Consider the following 16,892-nt stretch of genomic DNA (forward strand, 5'->3'; position numbering starts at 1 on the left):
CATTATTTTGTTGCCTATATTATCTTCTAAGTTTTCACAGGTTGGACCTTGTTATTTTTTTCCATCCTTTGCTAGGTGAACTTCCTTTATACTTTTGCTTATTTATTTTTGTTCCCACATCCATCTTTACTGACCTGCCCACAGGCAGTATGCTTTCTGGTATATGACATCAATACCTTGCAAGTTAGTCAAGCTGCAAGCGCAGCTTGGTATTGTTTCTCTAACAGACTCCAGCTTCTTTACAACATCCTCCTCTGCAGGATTTTGCCTCCTGAGTCTATTAAGTGGTACCACCACGTTCCAAAAACTTTTTGGACTGCCTGGACGGGATACATATCATCCTGCTTTAAGTTTCTTCTGCATAGACATCTGTATCTTAGGTTTTCATTCAAAGTTCTTTTTGATAATGTAAAAAAAATAGACTTTTTTAATGCACAGTTACTCAGATCTTAGCACCTTTTAAGTGCCTCTATTGACTAGAGAGTAGTCAGCACAGATACAGATGTCCTCTCTGTACAAGTCTACCCTTAGTCAGGTGAGTTCCTACCTCCATGTGTTGCTGCGTTCTTTCCATAGATTATGCTTGAGTAGTGACCAGTGACTACCAAGTAATTACAATATTAATACCAAGTCCTATGCTTGGATTATTCTGATTTTCATCTCCAGGACCATCACCATGATAGTGTCCATCTACTTTCTCCTTTAATTCCAAGCAGTATAAAGAGGGCTCTGAACACCTATAGGAAATGTATGCTTCTCTGTAATCCGGATCTCAGAGCAGATGTAAGCATCTTTCACATTTAAGAATATTTTCTTGCCTTCTTCATTAGTCTCCTGCTTGCCTTTTCTGAGCGAGCTATACCCTTCAATATTAATGCTGTGACACATGTGAATCATCTGACAAGTTTTTAATCAACCAAGTGTCATTTCCACCAAAATATTGGCCATGTAATAAAGCCTCCAGCTCCTCCTACTTAATACCTACATTATCTAATATGTTTGGTGGACCAACCCATCATTCTCCTTTTTGTCTCTCCTCTGACCTTACGGTAAATACTTCTTTTCTTGCCAATATTTAGACTTTTGTTAAGGGCAGAATAGTTCATACTGATCTAGTGGGTTTTGTGAACCTGTCTCAATAAATCAGTAAATTGGTGTGAGAGAGGTGCAGTTCTTCCTTGTGCCATGGGGTTTGTGGAACATTATTCCATGGTCAAGGCAGCTGACGTTCTGCTGGCAGCACCATCTGCTCACTCACATATTTATCTCTGTGTCACATCTGTCCCTAAGCCTTGACCTTTGATCAGCAGAATTGACAAAAAAGCCACCTGAGCTCCTGACCCCTTCACCTCCTCATTCCCAGAGCCTTACAGTAGCTTTTAATCTATGTAAACTCATGCCCAGTAGTGTTGTTAACATCCACATGGAACATAAGCATGGGGTAGTGTTCAGTGGGTTGGAGGAGCCTTGGCAACGTTTCAGTAACACCAAGGATTTGGGTTCCTCAGAGGCAGCATGCCTCCCAGAATGTCAAGTCTTGTCAACAGATGGGTCCCACTGTCACTCTCATCACGACTGTCATTGACAAATCTTATAGTCTTGTCACAAAAGTGGTGTTACTTGGTGTTTCTCATGCAACCTAATCCTTTGAATTCTTAACGTCATGAGAATTTCACATTCTTTTCTTCCAACCTTTCCCCCTCCGTTACTGTCACTCTTGTAAAATTGTAACTTTTCTATTTACAGAGAAAAGCTCAAAAACATAAGTCCTGACTGGCAAGAAACCAGAATGTAAATTAAAATGAAACGAAACAAAACAAAACCACATATTTTTTCTCTTTAGAGAAGCCTATGATTTTTCAAGCATATATTAGTTTGGTAATTCCAGGGATTATTTTGCCTACCACAATGAAATGTACAATAGAATAAAAGAATACAAATTCATCCATCCTTAGGGGTAAGTGGTTGAAGAGAAGATAAATGTCTTTAGTAATAAGCTTTTGCCTTAGCTAAACCTCTGACTGCATTCTTAAAATACTTCCTGAAATATACTTTTGTAAACAGTGCAAGTTTACAGTGGAATGAATCTGTACACACAAAGTGCAGTGCCATAGACAAAGACATACTTCTGAAACATTTTAAGAGATACCTAACATAATATCTAATCAACCTTTTTGTGACATAGTGATTAGCTGCTGTGAGGATGCATCCTTCCCTTTCTTTAAATTTATAACAAGAAAGCAGGTAGGGATAAGAAAATTTTAGGGAAAATCTCTGAAACAAAGCCAAAAGAATAAACATTCTACGGTGCAAATAGTGACCCATTATGGAAAAAAAATTGCTCATCATTATAAACATTTACTTTTTTTGTCATTTTTAGATCCTCTATGGGAGAAATACACTCATTTTGAAGAAGACTAAATAAGAAAGACAATCAGCTGCAATCTAGCCCTTTGAAAGATTTCTCATAGCTCACTTATTGAATCACCTGGGAGGAAAGAACAAGACACTAAATATTGGAAAAAGGAAACTTCACACAAATCTGTTGTGGCGGGTTGACCCCGGCTGGATTCCAGGTGCCCACCAAAGCCGTTCTATCACTCCCCCTCCTCAACTGGACAGGGGAGAGAAAATACAACAAAAGGCTCGTGGGTCGAGATAAGGACAGGGAGATCACTCAGCAATTACCATCACGGGCAAAACAGACTCGACTTGGGGGAAAAAAAAAAAAATTTATTACTAGTCAAATCAGAATAGAGTAATGAGAAATAAAACTAAATCTCAAAACACCTTCCCCCCACCCCTCCCTTCTTCCCGGGCTTAACTTTACTGCCGAATTTTCTACCTCCTCCCCCTGAGTGGCGCAGGGGGACGGGCAATGGGGGTTTGGGTCAGTTCATCACACGTTGTTTCTGCCGATCCTTCCTCCTCAGGGGGAGGAGGACTCACACTCTTCCCCTGCTCCAGTATGGGGTCCCTCCCACAGGAGACAGTCCTTCACAAACTTCTCCAACGTGAGTCCTTCCCACAGGCTGCTCCAGCATGGGTCCCTTCCACGGGGTGCAGTCCTTCAGGAACAGACTGCTCCAGCGTGGGTCCCCCACGGGGTCACAGGTCCTGCCAGGAGCCTGCTCCAGCATGGGCTTCCCACGGGGCCACAACCTCCTTCGGGCATGCTCCGGTGTGGGGTCCTCCACGGGCTGCAGGTGGATATCTGCTCCACCGTGGACCTCCACGGGCTGCAGGGGGACAGCCTGCCTCACCATGGTCTTCACCACGGGCTGCAGGGGAATCCCTGCTCTGGTGCCTGGAGCACCTCCTCCCCCTCCTTCTTCACTGACCTTGGTGTCTGCAGAGCTGTTCCTCTCACATATTTTTACTCCTCTCTCTGCAACTGCTACTCCCCTGTAACTTCTTTTCCCTTTCTTAAATATGTTATCCCAGAGGCGCTACCACTGTCGCTGATGGGCTCGGCCTTGGCCAGCCCCGGGTCCGTCTTGGAACCCGCTGGCATTGGCTTTATCGGACATGGGGGAAGCTTCCAGCAGCTTCTCACAGAAGCAACGCCTATGCGCCCCCCCCCCCCCCCCCCCACTACCAAAACCTTGCCACACAAACCCAATACATCTGTGAAGCACAAAGCATCTCATAATGTATGCAATGAGGAATGCGATAATATTGCTAGATCATCTCTATAAAAAGTAATGGTGATATTATTCTTTAGAAAAGGTAAGCAACCTAAAATGTACATTATGCCTAAAAGGGCAAGTCTTTTGCCACAAAATAGTCAGTGATCAAGAGAAGATAAAAACTTTGTAAAGTTGACATATAAACAAGAAGTGCAATTTTGAGACTGAGGAACACATAACGGAGTGTTTAGTAATTGGAATTTTAAAAAACATCTTGCAGCTAATAAATGAACTTCCTCTTAAAGGAGTGATGGAAAGCATCACTATCCAACTCAGGCAAAATTCAGGATATCCAATGAAAAAGTAGGGGGACAGTGGTCAAGAACAAGCAAAGGCAAAATCCTTAGAGAAACAAGGAAGCCCATAAAAATGCTTTTTAGAAGAGTGGATTTCCCAAGGCAGAATTATGGCTCTTAGGGACAAGGCAGAACACAGCAGAGAGGAGAGAGGCTCAGACAACGGAAGTATATCCAGGATGTGTAAAAGAAGAGTCAGAAGGATTGTCTGTCAAAAATCTTTTTTCAAAGTTAATAATGATGAGCAAGTTGGGTTTTTTAATCTCAAATCTGGCAGTACTACTATTAAATTTAAAATGGATTTAAGGTCAGAGGTGACTGTGATTTGTAAGGAGACTTTACAAGAGATGATCCCTGGAACCAGATGGAGCGGTTGCAGATAGTGCTCAATAGCCCTGGGGACATATAAGTTGCCTTGTTTAGTGCAAAACCTACCTTAGCATCACAGGGAAGGCGTGTGCGTTCGACAAACTTGGCATTAATAGGATTCCAAACACTAAAATGGCTAACTAAATCACAGTCATTGAGAAGGAGATTAAAAGCAATTGGAAGAAGCTTGGCCTAAATTTGGCAATAATGGCCTAAAAGCAGTGTAGAATTTACTGAAACAAGGGACCTTATTTCATGCCTTTTGCTTACACATTTTTGCCATTCTTGCTGCTCATATGGCAGGAAGGCTAAAGGACATGGCAAAAAACAAAGTAGCTGTCATTATTAAACTGACAGTGTGGTGTGTCCTTACAGTGCTGATGCTAGTCATTGCTTAGCTAAGCCGTACATACATTTTTTAGACATTAACATATGTTAAGAGTAATACGATGTTAATAACTAAATGCATTACTCCAAGATGTCCAGCCTCACTGAAATGCTGCAACTAAAGGCTTCCCAACATTGCACATGCTTTCTTTGATTCTCATGACACGTTAGAAAAATATTTCATGGATTGGTGCTACAGAATTTGCTGAAATGTTCTCTCCAACATTTTCTAACTGATTTAGTCACTTCATTTTTTATATTTTTGTATCATTTCTAAGAATGTCTAGGTAATATTTAAGAGAAAAATAAGGATTTTTGAATCATATTTATTAATTTTTTTTCACTGTTCACCTCATTAAAATCTTTCGTGTTCCCCTCTAAGTCCTTTCTTTTGATGATTTTCTTCCCATAGTGGCTTATCAAATTATCTTTTTTCAGGTTATGGATCTGTTCATTTAAGGGAAAGCTAAGTATTCTCCTACGATGGGAAAGTTTACTAGGTAATGAGAGCAGCCTGCCAGAGACCAGAAGAAGCTTTCTTTGTTGTTCTTTACAGTGTGCTGACTCCATGGCATTGGCATAGCTGTTGAATTTGCCGGCAGACTAACTATACCTGGAACGGCCGAGCAGCCAAGATGCACAGCGAAGAGATGTCCAGGGAGACCAGTATTCACATCTGGCCTCCTTTTATTTCTGACACCAAACGTCTGGTGGGCTATACTTGCTGATCTTTATCCTGTCCTTCACAAGTCCTTAAGAAATTCCATAACTTTTATTTTCTTCTCTGTGGCTGTGGGATCATTGAAAGGGTGACCCTTTTTCTTGTTTCTGAGTTGTCATGAACTATCTGAGGAGGAAGAGAAACATTTACTTGATCTATAAGTATTTCAATATTTCCACATTCAAGATGACTGTAACATATGCTTCACAATGCGTGGAAATGGCTTGCTTTCAATTACAACGCAAGTCATACATTTAGACTCGTCTTTCGAATATAAAGGAAACCTATTGATTTCAGAAGTCTAAGCTTCAGAATATTTCACAGTAACTGTTGCTAAATCCTCACTATAAGTTGCTAAAAACTGGAGCAGCACCCCTTTCATCTGAAGCTAACAGGTTCAATAGGCAAAACTGGAAACTGATGATTATGCAGAAATGCTTTGCCTGCATTACTGTTTCCCCATAGTTAGGACAGTTGAGGAATTAGCATAAAGTCTCTAGGTCTCCTCATTGCCTGTCTTCTCTTGTATGCAAATTGCCTCTTATTTTTAATGTTTGACTCTCACTATTCTGTCTGTAGTAGGACTTCTACAGAGAGAGAAAAAATTTTGCTTGAGACCTAATGCCTTGCCAGAAGGACTGAGCATGTGAGGTTCTGGATTTCAACTGTGACGTGTGATGAGCCTCCCGCTGGGCTCAAACCCTGCCTTTAGGAGGAACATTCTTTTCTTTCCACTGACACCCAGTGCAGCTCCTGCTTTTGGCAGCTCAGGACCTCATTACTGTAGGTGCTCTCCTGCTGCATAAAAGCAGAGCTCACTCATTTGCGGTCGCTGCTGAAACAACACAAGGGGAACCCTGCTTGTGGTGTCCTCCTTGGAGGCTCCCTTCCTCTACCCAGCTCAAGAGCTCCAGCCTCTTTGCATGCAGTGCCAGGGTTTACCCTTTCTAGCTTGTAGGGCCTTGATTTACTCAGCTTTTCTTATGATCCAACACAGTCCCTCTCCTTTCAGCAACAGTGTTTGACAGTGATGAAACTCACACAGCTACTATCCCTCTGACACTAGGTGATATTTGGGCAACCATCTGAGATGGGGTAGACCCATGGATGTGAGGACCACGTGCAGGGGAAGACTTGCTTAGGACAGGTCAGTGTGAACTTCCCTGAGCACATGGCAACCCAAGGGACAAAAGGAAGAGAAGGGACAGCAATACATGTGTTCACCGCAGTGGCGAAACAGAGAAGGCTAGTGGAGACCAGAGGTGTGCTCCCACGCAGGTCCAGATCCCACATCTCAAAGTTTTGCTCAAATACTCTCCATCTTGGAGGAGCTGAGCTCCCTACACAGTGCCAGCAGTAGACACAAAACCCTGTCAGAGCAGCAGGCAGTGTCAGTCCCAGCTAGTACCCCAGCCATGGTGATACTTTGCACTAAGGTCCCAGAGTTGCAGCTCTGCATCAGCAGATGTCTGGGCTAACAGCAAATGGAGGTATTTCTATGAGTCTTCCACAAACCAAGGTTCAATGGAAGTAGGTCTGTGTGGATTCCAGCACAACGGTCTTTGTGCCAGTCGTCTTTGCATCTTGTCCACCCTCCTCACCCTCACCTAGTCCCCTCAGAAAGGCAGCGTACTGAAGGTGTGAGGTGCTCCTCTCTCCCCTTGCTGTGGACACAGGAGCTCAGGACTGTTCTGCTTCAACAGCGGGGGCATCTCCCCCTGACCAGCATGGCTCTCTATGCCCCTTTGCTCCCTCTTTTGTCAAGGCTGTGCTCATGCAATCAGTTACGCTTCCCTCCCAGCTCGGATCAGTGGGCACCTCCGTGCTGAATCTTTCTTCCCTACTCACCCTACAGTTCTGCAGTGGGACGAGAGGCCTTTCCACAGCATTTTCACCGAAGGCACTCCTTTCTTTCCACTCCCAGGCAGCCGCCCCCTCTCCCCCTGCCATCCCCAAGCATGAGGGTTTCAACATCTGCGGCACTAGCAGAGCCAGCTGGGTGCCAGGCACGCTCTGCACAGCCACAGCAACCTGACCTGCTCAGCTCGGCTCTGCTCTCCAGAGCCCTTGGTGGTCTCCTCAGAAGCTCATACCCTGCTAAGAGTAACATGTTACCTGACCAAGGAGGACTGATAATTTTGGTAGCTGTAACAACCCATGGCATACAAAAGAGGCAACACAAACGGGCCACTGCCATTGTCAATTTAATATTTAGTAATTTTTTGAATGTTAATATGTTGATATGGTAAACTATCACGTGAGTCCTAATTCATTCAGTTTTGTAAGCTAGGCAACCAGTATGAATTCTCTAGAAATATGGCTGATCCACTTCCCATTTCTCAAGGCTTTTGAGGTAACTATTGTCTGACAAAATGAAAATATATTGAGAAGCTGCAGGTCTCATTTTCTGCTAGTTTTGAATTCCCAGGGCCAGTGTAAGAAGGGTTTCATCACAAACCTACTGAGAATAAAAGAACCTATAAGCTTGTGCTTCAACAGAATATTTTTCAATTTCTTTATAATTTGACAGGCCCATCATGCAATTGAAATTGTTTATGCCATGTGGTTTTTCCCATACAATGTCCTTGATAGTTAAGATGTCACTATCTGCCTTACTGTTGTTTCACAACTGATTAGTAAGAGAGGATGTGGAATCCCCATCCTTGATTATCTCCAAAACATGAAAGGGCAAGGCCGTGAGCAACCTATCACATATGAATGACAGTATGGAATAAACTATTCTAGAGATTTTGAGGTTAGCTGAGATAAGAGAACAAGTTTCCTCGATAAAGTCTGACAACAGCTACTGAAAACACTGAATACATTATTCGACTCATAGTTTCCCAATAACTGTATATATAATTTTTAAAAATAGGAAGATTTTTTCAGTCAAAGGTTGAATTTCAGGGAGAGAATCCCAAACTGAACTGTTCACTCAGCTGAATTATGCTGCTCTATGCAAGTTTTCTGCTGAGTGATTCTGAGAACGATGTTAGGCAAATATTAATTTTTAAAATGAAATTTATTGAAATAAAAGGATTAATTTCTTGTTATTGGTTCCACATATTTTACAAAGTTACTTACAAAAGTTACAAGATCGCCTACAAAATAAATGTGGGATCATCGTAGGATTTTATTAAAGTATTGAGTATTCTCTATTAGTGATTGTGAAAAAACCACATAAAGATAATTTAAGCTCTGTCAGCGTTGTGCTTTTTGATATTATTCAGGCACAGAAGTTTATATTGTTCCTGCTACATCTCTCTCCAGACTTCTACTATTCATCCACAACTCCTGTTTTGCAGATGAATTGGGATCAGTTTTGCTCAGTCTAAAAGTGATGTATTTAGCTAACCTGAACATAATTTATTGTCTTAACAGCATTTATCAAGCTGCAAATATGAGTGATATCAATCAGTTTAATATGCTTCTGCGTGCTTGCTACAATTTCCTGCAGCTAGCACGGCTGTTGTTTAAAAAGACAGTAAGGTTTCCTATTCTCCAAAACTATATTATGTACATAATAAATTAAATGAGATACAGCTGCAGATATACTTTATATCCAAAAACTAGTATTACTTTGTTGACAAGGAGCCCTTTATTGAAATCAGCTCTAAATACATGAATGTATATATATTACCTTAATGGATTTATTTTTTATTGGAAAGGTATCATAAACCTAAATCTTTATAGCAATGAGCAGTGAAGAGAAACATGCTTTGACTGTGTCATGTATGACTAAGATTAATAAATGAGACAAGTTCTCACACTGAACATACAACAAAAGCAATGAACAGTGATCCATTATAAAACAAAACAACAAAAAAAAATTGAAGTTCAGGCAAAAAGATGAGACAAATTAATACAACCTTCAGATAAATGAAAAAATACAGGGTTCATTCACTAGTGCATCATTACAGTGTTAAGCTACTGTATACCTCTGGTAACTCAGCCATTCATGAACCACCTTTAGCCAATTAAATGGGATCCTTTGTGATAAGAGGTATTTCACTCAAAGCAAGAAAAATGCATATGGATCTTCTTTGTCTTCAGTATGATTCAATAAACACCAAGCAAAAAGAACAGTTGTCCCTAAGTGTTCTGAGAGAACCATCAGCATCCACCAGCTTATTTTTTTCTTGTATATTCCTGTTTTATGAGGTACGGTCTAATTGATTTTGGCTTGCAGGTATGTTCACTGAAAGTCTGAAATATTTATATTTCAAGCAAGTATTGCAGCACATCTCAGAAAAGAAATCTAAAAGATTGTTTTAAGAGTTTGCAGGTAACTACTAATACTGGAAATTGGATGTCCGCAAAGAAACAAACACATCAGATGATAAGCTTCTTCTCGCGCCACCTATGCTCTTCTGTCCCCAATCTGCCTCCTCTACCTTTCACTTACATAGAAATGACAGTGTGGAAATTACAGCCTACGACTCTGCATCTACTAATAACTATGCAGTCTGAATCATTTAAATCAGGCAACGTTTTCTAAATAAAATTATAAAAACATGAAAAATATATTGGCTAATCAGTACTAATCAGCAAACCCAGAGCTACTTTTTGAACCTATTGCACATCTATATTACTGGACAGCTTGCGAAAAGGACAAGCAAGCTCTATTTGGTGTACAAATATATTTGCACACAAATATAAAGGGAGATTTGTGTGTAGCATATTTGCCTAACTCTCCTGAAAAATGACAGCCCACTATTTCCAAAGTTGATCTTCCATTGAGAAGAAACAGACCTCCTGAATGTAGCTTATTATTAAGTAACATGAATAAATCACCATCGCAGGTGAGGAACTGGGTACAGAAAGCATTCATAAATTCTTTAGTTTCTGTGCCACATGGCACTCTCAGTAAATGCTTATAGCAAGGCATGTATTAAGTATTAATCTATGCTCCTGCCAGCACCTTGAGCAGAAGCAGGAAGGCTATTAAGCACAATCTAAGGGGGACACTGCAATTCACTTCTGCTGAACCACATCCCCTTCAAATCTGCAGGAGTCTTGCACATTGGCTCTATTTCAAAGCTTACGTTCTCAATGTTCTCCCTGGTGATTTCTTTACCCTTACAGGTGCTGAATTGCCACCGATGGGCTAACAGCCAGTGTTTTGGCCCAAGGCCTTCCTCAAGGAGGCTGGCATATATCCAGACGATGACAATACACCACCTGTAATAAGAAAACAGAAGTATAGAGGGAGGGGGTTTTTTGTACTATAAAAAGCTTTTATTGTATTAAATTTTTTATGAAATGGAATCTTTTGAGTGCATTCTCTTTTTAGATGCACAAAAGCCAAGTTGTACAGAAGCACAAGCCACAAAACTCAAAACCAAAATGATCAATACTGTTCAATATATAGCAAATTTGCTTTGTTTCATATGATTCACATCATCCAGTCATTGTCTCTTTTAATTCAATGTTGAATAAAATATTTATTTGAAGTTACGGAAAGAAAAAACAAATGGCTGTTTTGAATTACAGTGTATACAACACTTCAACTATGTATTATGACCACTTACCTATCCACAGTGATCTATCATTCTTGTCTGGGTTTACTGAATTGTAATGGCAAATATCACTGAAACAGTCCAACTTGTAGAGAAATTTAACTATATGGGTTTTTCTAAATATTATCCATTTATGTAAAAGGAAAACCAAAAACAAAAATTCAAGCACTTATTCTAATGAGAAAGCAATACCAGGAAATTGTGGAGTTTATGTTCAAGTTAACAAAATCTAAACGTTTATTAGGTAAGGTAAGTAAGTCAAGAGTAAGTCAAAGGCATATCCCCAAACTAAAGATATTGCATCTGAGAATGACAGCACATCTAGGACCATTTGAAATAGTTAAATGTTTGTTCTAAGACAAATATTTATATTTATTAAAAATATAGAATTTAAATAACGGGATACTGCACTTTAAAATAGAAAATACTCCAAATCTGGTGTATACATAGATTTCGCCACGAGTTTCAATCATGAAAATCTTGACTTGCAGGATCAGGCCACTGACATAGATCCAGCAACATTTTAATTATTTTAAGTTAGTATTACAAAGGGTGAACAAATCTTTACTGCGAACTATCCCATTAAAACAGAGAAAGGGATGGCAAGTTCTTGAGTCTGATTTCTTACTTCAAGGGTTGCTTTTCAATGTAAAAGACTCAAATGATATCTAAATTTATTTTCAGATTATTTTGATCACTTTCTAAAGAAAACAAAATGCTGCGGTAAATGGAGGATAAAATGGTATGACTTTATACACAATGAAATTCAGATGTAGCAAAGGTACGTGGCGTGACACTGATTTTTCTTAGATGACTCTGTGTCTTCAACTTAAGAAAAACAAAACTATAAATTCTGTATGGAGGAGATAATGTAGCAAGATTTCGATGTAGGATAGTTTATTACCTAAACAGTATGTACAAATTCTAAACATGAAAATAGTGAGTAAAAGAAATCAGACTCTATTTACATTTACATTTTTTTACAAATTGTTTTTACAAGAAGTGTATTTTTTTTCTCTAAATAACAGGACAAACACATAAGACCAATCTTTTTGTATTACATACATAAATAAATATTGACTTTAAATGAGTGTTATAGGAACATAATTTCTACAGCCAATTTGGGTAACAGAGAAGCAGTTCTGTTACCTCTACTACACTATAATTAAGTAAAAAGGAAAAATTTTACATATAGAGCTCTGTTAATTACTTTGTAAATTGTACCTTACTAATATATTCAGTAGAGGTAATACAGTCGTTACATTTCATGCCCACAACTGAACAATGAGTTTTGGCATGCAAAACCATATATAATAATCAACATCTGCAGGTATTCATTTACATTTTTTAAATAAAGGGTTTTCTTAATTATTTAAAACTACATGCAACAGCTTATTAGCATCATATTCCTGGTTACAATGCACAAGTTTGCATAACATTAATTTTAGTAATCGATGTTCACAGGTACTGATCAAAAGGGTAGGAATATACTTGGCACATAGTATAAGAAAATGAATTAATAAATAAGTCAATATCACAACTACATTTACATATACACAAGACAAAAATAAAAATTTTTATGGTGTTGTACACAGAATTTAGAACTGTCTGGGTCCCACACTTTGTTCTATAAGGCCCTGATTTAAGACAGTATTCGAGCAAATTTTGACATCCATGCTCTATTCAAGGCATCACTAAAGCTCATTCTTAACTGCAAGGGTTTACTTCCATCCCACTGACATCTTCTGTGCATATGGAAGTTTCCTGTTCTGCATACCTTCCTGAATCAGGGCCTGCTTATCTGAAACTCTCCCAGACTCCAGTTGGGAGCATGGAGATCCAAGTATTGTGGAATAAATGGACTCAGTATTAAGGTTTCTATACTGTTCTGCTAATACCAATGGTAAAATTCCCATTCACATTAGCAATGAGTATTTCTTTGACTTTGTGTGTGACCATGCCAAATGTTAATGTCAATGTTAGCATTGCCACACCATGTCCTCGGCTCTTTCTGAAGCCACTAAGTTGAGGATGTTCAGCATTTCAGAAGTCAGACCTCTTATTTGTTGTCTACGTGCTATACTCTTACTGAATATTGAAGATGATACACATAGATGATACAGCACAAGCTCTGTCTTATTTGAATTTCTCCTGCTCTATAAACAACTCAAAAATGGTCAAAAAAGATGTAACAAGAACAAACCAGTCTCTTCTTAAACAAAAATCATTGATGAACAAAAAAAAAATCCACTTCACAAAGCGGTTAGCAAAAATGGCATAATCTTATAATTCTCCTTTAAGAAATAAAGATAAACAAAATGCATCCTGAAGTCAACTGACAAATCCATCAGAATCGTACATAGCAAATAATACATTAGTGTAAAGGTGCAAAGTATCTAAAACCATCCCAATATCTATATTAACTCTGTATTACACAACATCATTAGAGAAAATAAATTTTTAACTAGTGAATCAAGCAGTGAATTACAACTGTATTGCTGAATTAAATGTTTAATGTGACTTAGGCCAGTAAATTAGGACAATACTCTGTAAAATTCAGCAAACAAGGCTTTATGAATTAGGCACTAACAACTTCAAATCTGTACTGCTAAATTCAAAGAATAATCAGGAAATCACTCATAGTTGGGAATTTAACATCCATGTGTGAGCTTTGTTGACCTTGTATTTTTCATTTTTGATTTGGAGAATGACTCGAAAGGTGAGTTGATAAGCTGATTTGTAGAAGAAAAAAATAATTTATATCTTAGTGGATTCTATATAATACACTTCGTCAATACAATTCCACTTTATCAACTTTTTTTTGATTTCCAGAATCTACTTTAAAAGGGAAAGCCCCTCCATGTTCTTCAAAAGTACATTGTTACTTTTAAAAGTTGAATGCTTCGAAGACACTGGCATCGGCAAACAGTAACCATTTTGACTCATTTCAGAAGAATAAGGCTTCCCCTCAGCAGCCAAGACTAAGGGTATGATCACTCGGGGCTGCTAACTTCCAGTTTATCTCCAAGCCAGATTTGGCATCATTGTAATAAAGACCGACATCCATGTTCTATGCTTTACCATGTCACTATGAATGAAACATAATTTCTTTAACATTAATCTAGTCACTACAGATTTGCTCCAGCGTAACTAGAATAGACTGTGATTGAAAGGTTTGGACAGAATTTTTCAGAGCAGCCTGAGGTAATTACTTTCCCTGATCCCACTGACTCCTGCTCTCAGCAAACACGACAGAGAACACTTCTAGCCCTACCTACACCCTGTGCAATCTAAATGTCAAAGCAGTGCTGCACACCAGTCCGATTCAAATTGTGTTTTCTTTGTAAAGACTTGTACACATGAAACATTTACATCCCGACAAAAATCTCTGAGGCTCTGGCCTTCTGCCAAAATTGAAAATAAACCTTTATACTATGGATTTTATGAAGAGTTCATCTGTTTATTTGCTAATGTATTTTGGAAAAGGGGAGATGACAGAATGACAGAGGAAGGAATCAAAAGCACCACAGCCTTTAATATTTTTAAAACTACTGTTAAAGGCCTAAATCATGTAGCAATAGAAAATGTCTGGAAAAGTTCTTGGTCACTGAGTGCATATCAAAAAAGACAACAAAGTAGAAAGAGAATGGAAGAAAAGAGCCCTTTAAAACTGAAGGTAGAAATGTAGGAAAACTGGAATGAGCAAGTGATCAAAATTAACTCAGTTTCCTTCACCCCCTGTGGTATCAACCCACATGAAACAAAAAGCCACAAACTTCAGCATAGACAAACTGTATTTGAGTATTCTGTGAACGCTCTACTATGATAAACTTAACTCTGATCCTCCGTTTCAGGTATGTATTTCTTTTCTTCATATTTGCTTTTCCACAAAACAGTTTGTCATCAAGAGAAGGAAAATATATTTACCACTAATGTCTGAGCTGCTCTCACTGAATATCTCAGGCAAATGTGCAGTACAGGTAAGTCTGTAGCATCTGCTGGTAGAAAAAGTGGCCACTTTGTCAAGTTTGACTCCTGAGTGTTTGAGGTACGTTAGCCTCATATGACAATTCAGGGAGAAATGGAAACGGTGCCAAAGAATGCAGGAGCGCTTTGAACAACTTGAACATTAGAAGCTGATTATGAGTATTTGTATGGACATTTATTGGCAGATACTTTCCACCCTCTTGATAATAAATCCAAGCAGTTTCTGTTTACTATCGAGGTATGTCTCTCTGTGTGGCAAATTATTCTAGACAGTTTATATTGCACAACAAGGCAATATGAATTCCCTTATGGTTAAAAAGGGCACCCTTCTGTCTCAATTTGAAAAATGCATTCAAATAAACTATAAGCCAATGTTTTCCAGATGCCAGAATATTGTCACATAATTCTTTCTGTAAGCAAAACAGCAGAATAGAGCCAATACATCCATCCTTCTGTTCAAAAGATCCACGGGGAAAAGAAATATGCGCATCAAAATCCAAAGCCAAAAAGTAGCTCTACAGCTACTTGAATAATAAATGTGCCTCAGAATTTCAGTTTCTAAAATGTTAACTATTCAGATTTTTAACTGAAAATTGGTGTTTCTTTTCAAGATATTATTATACCTTGAAATATTATATACCAAAAAATTATAAGTGGAATTTTAAAAGTCATTCTTCCAGGACCTACCAATTAATTGTATTAATTGCCATTAATTTTCAACAATTCTATTAATTGCCATTTGTTTCTTTACAATGGTACATCTACCCTGTATATTTTTTAGCTATTAACTACATTCATAGAAGATCTACGTACTAAAACATTACCACTTTAGAACGGATGGGTGACACAAATGTATCATCATCCTTCTCTGTGGTAATACCGCAATTATTAAATACTGACTATTTTAGGGTTTCTGCTACTGGTATTTATTTTACTTACGTCCTTATTTCAGACGTGGAGATCTTCTTTAATAGCAAAATACACTAGGGCTTAAACTGGTGAGAGGCAGAGCTTTAAATAAAATAGATCATTTAAACACGCTGATGAGAACATGGCCTCCAGTGTTCAAAAGTATGTATACATCACAGGACAACCTTGCAAATATTAACATTGAAGTCACTAAGAGAAAAAGCTGTATACACTGCACCATTTCAATTACTTTAAACATAGAAATACAAAAACATTATAATGAACACAGTTCTGATTTTCTCACAGGCATTGAGTTAGATGTGATCTTCAGTATGTTGAATAGTGGTGGTACTGAAAGGATACTTGCTGTATGTTTCATCCTGGTCTTGATGCAAATACAATTCTTCATGGCTAAACTACAGAGAATTAGATACAGATCGTACAGGATGGTAACTTCCAGTGGAAAACTGGGTTCATTGCTCCTACAGATGTGCCTTTTCCCAGCCCTCATTGGGGAGCTCAGTTTTTCTCTCAGTTATTTGTATAATCATCTGAAACAGTCTAATACTTCTCTGGGGGTGGCTTGTAGTGATGTGGATGATGTTGCTTCAGATGGGGTCCTAAACAAAAAAATAGGAAAATATGCACATATCAAACCCTGAATTTGTAATACTAACGTTTATCCATACTAAAAAGGCTTCATGAGGCCTTCAACTTGTAATCCTTCAGCTTGTAATTGAACTGCCTGTGCTGACAACTATGTGCATGTTCAGTCCAGACAACTTTAGTGGGACTGTGAAAGGACAAACAGATTCAAGCAGATGAATGCTGGACTAATTCATTATATTTTTTACTGGGCTTCACAACGCTGAGCTGTACTTTCAGAAACACATAAAATGCTGGAAATGGCCATTAAGAGGTTTGCACTGCTTTGGAAATACGATCAGGCTCTAGCCATGCTGGACTGAATGCACCCAGAAAAATCTAATCTTGAAAGCTAAGGAATCCCAGGCCT

General features: G+C 38.7%; 1 protein-coding gene across 2 annotated transcripts in view; it reads right to left on the reverse strand.

Annotated features, from left to right (window-relative positions):
* Positions 1-11,382: 11,382 nt before the first annotated feature.
* ANOS1 (anosmin 1) overlaps positions 11,383-16,892 on the reverse strand; it is a 150,703-nt gene continuing 145,193 nt past the window's right edge. For both annotated transcript variants that reach the window (XM_050909558.1, XM_050909568.1), the window contains one exon: positions 11,383-16,497. In XM_050909558.1, coding sequence (XP_050765515.1) covers positions 16,439-16,497 — 59 coding nt within the window. In that variant the 3' untranslated portion in view covers positions 11,383-16,438. The remainder of the gene's footprint in view (positions 16,498-16,892) is intronic.

Source organism: Gymnogyps californianus, chromosome 1 (genome assembly GCF_018139145.2).
Source record: "Gymnogyps californianus isolate 813 chromosome 1, ASM1813914v2, whole genome shotgun sequence".
NCBI lineage: Eukaryota > Metazoa > Chordata > Aves > Accipitriformes > Cathartidae > Gymnogyps > Gymnogyps californianus.